This window comes from Amphimedon queenslandica, unplaced genomic scaffold (assembly GCF_000090795.2).
Source record: "Amphimedon queenslandica unplaced genomic scaffold, v1.1 AMPQUscaffold_13076, whole genome shotgun sequence".
Classification (NCBI taxonomy): domain Eukaryota; kingdom Metazoa; phylum Porifera; class Demospongiae; order Haplosclerida; family Niphatidae; genus Amphimedon; species Amphimedon queenslandica.
Window position 1 is genome coordinate 9568 of NW_003546688.1, and position 6828 is coordinate 16395.

General features: G+C 33.0%; 2 protein-coding genes across 2 annotated transcripts; both read right to left on the reverse strand.

Moving 5' to 3' along the window:
• Positions 1-30: 30 nt before the first annotated feature.
• LOC105314179 (uncharacterized) lies at positions 31-3679 on the reverse strand. Its single transcript, XM_020001413.1, has 14 exons — positions 3573-3679; positions 3179-3511; positions 2768-3121; positions 2434-2724; positions 1843-2223; positions 1485-1787; positions 1107-1439; positions 889-1063; positions 807-844; positions 655-753; positions 532-609; positions 322-474; positions 193-266; positions 31-147 (listed from the first exon to the last, which is right to left on the reverse strand). Exons 1-14 carry the CDS (start codon positions 3664-3666, stop codon positions 31-33), a joined length of 2823 nt encoding a protein of 940 aa, XP_019856972.1. The 5' UTR covers positions 3667-3679.
• A 2602-nt stretch (positions 3680-6281) lies between these two features.
• LOC105314180 (tyrosine kinase receptor Cad96Ca-like) lies at positions 6282-6822 on the reverse strand. Its single transcript, XM_011408183.2, has 3 exons — positions 6740-6822; positions 6548-6690; positions 6282-6495 (listed from the first exon to the last, which is right to left on the reverse strand). The coding sequence occupies exons 1-3, from the start codon at positions 6788-6790 to the stop codon at positions 6369-6371; spliced, it is 321 nt and encodes a 106-aa protein (XP_011406485.2). The 5' UTR covers positions 6791-6822; the 3' UTR covers positions 6282-6368.
• Positions 6823-6828: the final 6 nt, after the last annotated feature.

A 6828-nucleotide genomic window follows, 5' to 3' on the forward strand; every position in this document is an offset into this window, starting at 1 on the left:
AAATTAGTAAAATTCCATTAATAAACATGTTTACATGCAGTTTCTGGCAGCCAAATCTCTGTGTATTAGACCTTTTCCTGCCAAGTATTGCATTCCTTTTCCAATTTGCAAACATACTGACAGTAGCTGGGAGCACAACTGATTGATCTATGGATATGATGCATGCCTATATGCTGTATGCATTATTGATACCTCATCATCATCTGTAGATGTGCAAGCCATCAAACTCTCTCGATTCTTTATTAAATATTTCGACAAGCTACCACCTATTACTCATACATGTAATATGCAATGTAAGAAGCATAGTTTTAAGCTCTATACCTTCCATATATGGTAGTACAATCAGTGGTGATGGTCCAGCATCTAAGCATATACCAATTAATCCCATTACATTAGGATGCTGTAAATCCTTCATTACTAGACTCTCCTCAATTAATTCTTTCATACTTTCACTACTGTATCTGTCCAATGTTCCTATATATTAGACAGTGTCAAAATAAACATGAACTTAATATTATTAATTTATTATACCTTTAAGTGCTTTAACAGCAACTGTAATACATTGGCTGTCAATATAGTAATGTCCTTTGTACACTTTAGCAAATTCACCTGTAGGAATTTTATATGATAAATCAAGGAATTATATTTCTTAACCTTGTCCAACACAATCCAGTATCTTTAAGTGAGTTTTCTTCATTAACAAAGCATAGGGAATATTTTTCAAAACTTCTTGATCAATATTGTTTAAGCAAACTGTACAAACATGCATTTTATACATACACGTGCACTCTATGTTTTGAACTTACTTTCAGCATTGTTTGTGGAAGTTGAGATTAGCCTCAGACTAAAATTAAATGAAAGTCATGAACAATATACATGTATAGTTACCGAGTTTCCATTTCAAATGCAATCATAGGTTCTGTTCTACTTTTGCATCTTTTTCCACAAATGACTCCTACCACTATGAGGCACAGTACCATTAGTGCAAACCCTGATGCTAAAGCTATACCAATGATCAATCCATTTGAATTTGTAGCAGATGAGGCCGTAGATGGTTCTCCATCTAAAATCAACAATATATTTTTTCACCATTTTTATCCTCCTACCTTGTATACCAACTTGTATAGTATTTATTTTAAGATAGGTTGTTTTATTCTTATACCCAGCTGGATGCCATATTAATACTTGATAGTATCCTTCATCATCACTTGTTAGATCAGAAATATAAAGACTCCTACCATTTTCTGAGATGTTGACCCTGCTATCATACCCTTCCTCAATACTTTGATTGAGGCTTGCACTTCCATAACTGGTTGTATGTGTCCATGATATGTGGTCAGGCAGTACAGGAGGATGGGCCCTTATTACTTTTACAGTAATAATAATATTTTCATTCTCATAAGCTGCTATGTTTTCTGGCAGCTCAATCTCTGGAGCCACTAAATTAGCATAACTGTTTAGTAACAATAATATTATATGAATACCTAGTATATTCACAGTTATATTGTGGGATTGTTTAGCATTGATCAAATTAGTAGCGACACCATTTCTAGCTTCACATGTATATGTTCCCTTATCTCTTTCATATCTGGTTAGTTGTATAATTACTGCTGATTGTTGAACTGAGGGATTAGTTATTGTCAAATAACTGTTTGAGTGGAGCTGTGTGCTATTGTGATACCAAATGATAGTTGGTTGAGGAGCACCTCTAGCAGAACACCACAAGTACATCCTTTCAGTTTCATTTATTGTGATATTAGTGACATTAGAGGTGATAGATGATGGATCTGTTTATGATTGAAATTCAAGATCGTTACGAATTAAAATTAAAATCAGACTTACATTGTATTGTCATTCTGCGATATGGTGTATCAATATTAGTTCTAGATTTTATTAGTCTTTCAAATAATAGCCCTTTCTGATACAGACCATGTACTTTTGTAAAGTTATTTGGCTGAAAATAAATTCGTGTATAGAATTTACACCTCATATTAAATGAAAGTGGTGTTGAAAAGGAGATTCTTGCACTGATTGTACTGTTCAATACATTATAAAGGCCTTCTGTTGCAAGTGAATCTGTTTTAACTATAGTTGAAAACAGATTTTTTCTTGATTTTTGCCATCTGACAGTCATTGGATAGAGACTACGAGCAGAGCATTTCTGAGTGAGTGTTTCTCCAGGGATGTATGTTGATGCTTTTGGACTCTCAATAATTTTAGCAACTATGTTTATATGAAAAATAACAACTACATCATGTAGCAACCTAAATTAAGTCTATATAACTTTAATTTGCATGCTAAATAGCAATTTAACTATATTGTAATGATACACAAAATACTATTTTAAAAGGCCTCTATTAAAATGTTTAAATTAGCCTTATTTGCAACTTAACTATTCCCAATGCATTACTGAGAAAAGCTAGTTACACTTACGTGGGACATTAATATATGCTGGAGAGTTTTCAAATATATTATCCTGAGAGTTAACTGCGTGGCAGCTATAAAGATAACTGTCATAGTACGAAGTTGACAGTGTGCTGTGTTTCAGATTAATTGAGTGATATGGCCAAAGCTCTTTCTTGAGTGCAATAACACCATAGCTACTCTTTGGTAATGGTATATTGTCCTGTCTCCATTCAATACCATCACACTCTCCACAGAGACATGAAAAGGTGACCTTTCGTTCAGTGGATGATAAAGAATCAAAACTTGCATAAGCTTGACCTTGAAATAAAAGTATATTTTAGTTGAAAAAACAAGTTCATACCAGTATGATTGTATAGCTGGTGATAGTGTGCCTTTTGCAATGAGTAATCATAACTGATTGCTATTAGTCGCATTGAAAACAATCGATGGAAAGAATACCTCCAACGTACGGTCAGGCTATCATCACCTGTTTTATTAACGTAAGTATTATAATGATTTGTACTGTATGCGTTGTTTGACACATAGGCAGTCATGAAGTCATTGTATACTCTTTTTTGGCTTAGAGATTTACTAGATCTATTCAAGTACTGAAATGAAATTAGAATTTTTGGCAATGGAAAACTTATCACTCTCCATGTTCCAAACACATTGTTACCACTTTTAACAAACCTTGTGAAGTTTAGCCTCGGTAAATCTATTCATAAAAATTATTACAAAGATACCGATGCATATAGTTTGAATAAAAACTTACAAGTGTTCCTGACATAGACCGGTTTTGAATACATTAGACCAAATGAGGTGTTGGCTCTACAGTAGTAATATCCAACTGTTGAGTTATTAATAGGATTCAAAAGAAGAGAACTATTCCACCACACATATCCTTCATCATCAGAGTTAGGATTGTACACAATATTAGACACTTTACTACCACTGATGATAGTGTAGTCACTGGATCTATTAGATATCTCATCAGTACTATATAACCATGAGACTTCAAATAGAGACTCTCCATAAACAGAACAGTTCACATACACTGTCTTGTAGTTCAAATAATAGAGAGTGGGATCTTGTAATATAACTGGACCTATAAGGCAATAAATTTTTGTTAGAACATTTTTCTTACCAACCATTCATTGTTGCGTTACCATCATCTTGCTCAAAGTTAGGTTCATTTAGCTGTTCAGCACTTGAATACCACAAAAGAAGTTGTAGACACAAAAACAAACCATTTACTGCCATTCTTGAATGTAGTTTAGCATGTACTGTGTCCACTGTTATTGCATAATATTACATGTAAGTATAGGTACTAAGGTGAGATCAAGAGTATAGATAATCTACTCTTGGTGAGATGGACTGATTTCCTTACAATAGTTTGTTTACTATTGTTGCTGCATTAGGTATAGGAGAATTACCCTGTTGCCATGTCTTTATTGTTATAGATATAGCTCTAAGATGGCCAATGTAGTCATTGCTAATTAAATATTTTAATGCTGCAATCTATTCCTTATCAGGATATACGACATCTTGACTTACAAGTGGGAACTTTCAGATATTTTCATTTTCTGTTTGACTGTTTGTCCTATTTCCACTCATACTTACATCAGAGAATGTTTGAATCCACTTCTCTTTTGCTGTCATATAAACATTTGTTGACTTTTAGTGTACTACTAATATGTACTACTTACTGTATTGTGCTTGACATTATAGCAAAAGTGATATAAGGACATTATGTGTTAGTTACTTGCTACTGGTGTGGCATAAGTGTAAGATATAGGATTTTCTACAATTATGCTTATGCCACTTTTCCTTATCCACTCATAATGCTTTAATGAAGCACATGCATCTTCATTCTTATGATGAGGGATTTTTTCTCTCTAAATTTGGACAATCAATTCTAATGTTTTAAAAATGACTGTACAGTTCATCTACGAAGCTTTATGTCTGTGTGACATTTGTGGTTACTTTGATCTTGTAAGCAACATGTTGCCAAAAATAGAAAGCCGTTCTATTTTTGGCAACGTGTTGCTTACAAGTCAAAGTAACCACAATGTTACTGGCAACAAGTTCCCTGTGTATGAAGACCTTTAAACTACAACTCATTATCATACAGGCTCTAGAATTTTGTTCTGCATTAGATTTATAATCACACTATTTTTTTGTGCCTATACTAATGCTTCTGTTTACTATACTGGTTGTAACAAAATTATCAGCCATGCTTGTTTGCACAAAATTTAAGAGTAATTAATTGTTAGAGGGTCTTTTTATGAAATAATTTTTATGACCATGTAACTTTCAGCCAATTCCAATAAGCATTTAAATTTTTGTCTGGACCATGGTTATCAATAATGGTCCCAGCAGCTAAACATGCGGGGGGAATCCAATATGCTTTGTTGAGTAAGAATGATGCACTCATGCACTATTATAAAATAAAAGCAACAGGAAATAAACTGGCATGTGTGCTAAATTCATAGAAGTGCTTGTACCAGCTGTGTTTATCTAAATGTTTGATATTTGCTTTAGCCTGAATTTCAGTACCACTGAAATCCATTGTGACATCTATTATACGCTCTTCAACTGGTAGGTTATTAACTTATCAAGGTTGGGTGCATTACATACTAGATAGTTTACCAATTTTAACAGCTGTTTTTTCCCACGTTTATTCTTGATATAATGAACACCAAGACAAGGAGTTGAGTAGATTTCAATAGAAACTTTAGTATCAGATGCATTTGAAAGAGATAAATCTAGATATAAGATTTTGATTAATAATTACCTTTCACAAAAAACACATCCAGCACATTATTACATTGATACCAAAAAAATTTGTGTTTCTCTGGATCAAAAGGTATGCCATATGTAACATCATATCATCTTGCTTTCATTTTTTTCTGGATTTTGGTACCAAATTACAGCTCAGCTAGGTGGCACTAATGCATTTTATGTATAGCCTTTAGGCATGTACAGTTTTTCTATAGCAGCCATTACTTTTGATGAACATATTTGAAACCTCCGAATCCTCTGACCAAGTAAAATGTGCTTACTTTGAACTCATTCTCTTTAATAGCTTCTACTAAGCAATCAATAATGCCATCAATTGCTGGACCAAATACCTCTTTCTCAACCACTTTTTTATCAACATACGAAGTATCATTTACATCTTCATCCCATCAACTTTATCCACCTCTGATTTTAGTAATTCCTCAAAAAATAAGGTAAATCTACTCAGTAAACCTACTGCAATATCTTTAAGGTTATCTTGCCCAAGTGCTTTTTTTGGCTTTCAAACTTGCAAAATTTTGAGCTATTTGCTGTGAATGGTCCTTGAAACTGCAATTTTTTTTAAACCTTGGTCATTGAGTATTTTTTTCATCAATTTGGAGAAAGCTTTGTTAACTTTTGTGCCACCAGATTCATTGCCTCCATAGGTATATTCAGAACTGTTATCATCATTTAAGCAGTGATATTGTTTCTCCTCCTACATCAATTACCATGTATTCTGTTCATAGCTTTATAGCTCTACCAGAATGTTACTTAAATAAGCTGATGTTCTGTTTTGTATCGGGAATTTTGTTTGAGTGCTTTAAATTTAAACTACAACATTTAAAGTAAATAACTTTACATTAAACAACATTTAAATTAAACAACTGCTATATGGTATTGTTTATGATGATGTTGTGGTATAGCTTAACCTGACTCTGCAATTTCCAATACTATTTATATTCCAAGTTAATACATTTAAATTAGAGCTGAGTTGAATTTTATCTGGCTATGATATGCAATGTTTCTGAACAAAATTTCTTTAAGTACATGAATTTATAATGATTTTATTAGGCTAATTAAACTGAAGATAATGCTTAACACTACAAAATATAGTTACAATACCAGTACATGTGCATGTATAGGATGTGTCTTGTATAGCCTGCAATAATATTCAATTGGACTTATTTAGTAAGGTTCAAGTATCCAACACTGTTTGATAGCAATGTATCAATATCTGTCACAACTTGAGCAAATGTTGGTCTCTCATTAGGATCCCTCTCCCAACACTTTAGCATTGTCTTCTGATATCTATAAGCATGATGATTATACTAATAATTCAACTCATTAATGTATTCCTTACATATCATCATTGCATGCTGAATTTGAAGGTGCTTCAAGTCTGTATCCATCAGATATCATAGTCTTAACACATGTTGGTGAAAACCCACCATAAGGTGTCTTCCCTCCATTAAACACTTCCCATACTGTAATACCAAATGACCACTGTGTGTATGTGTGTGAGTATAGTAATGCATATACTTATTTCTCTTACTATATCAGTCTTTTCAGTGAATATACCATCCTCTATACTTTCAATGGCCATCCATTTGATTGGCAACTTAACTCCACTTGACATTTCTT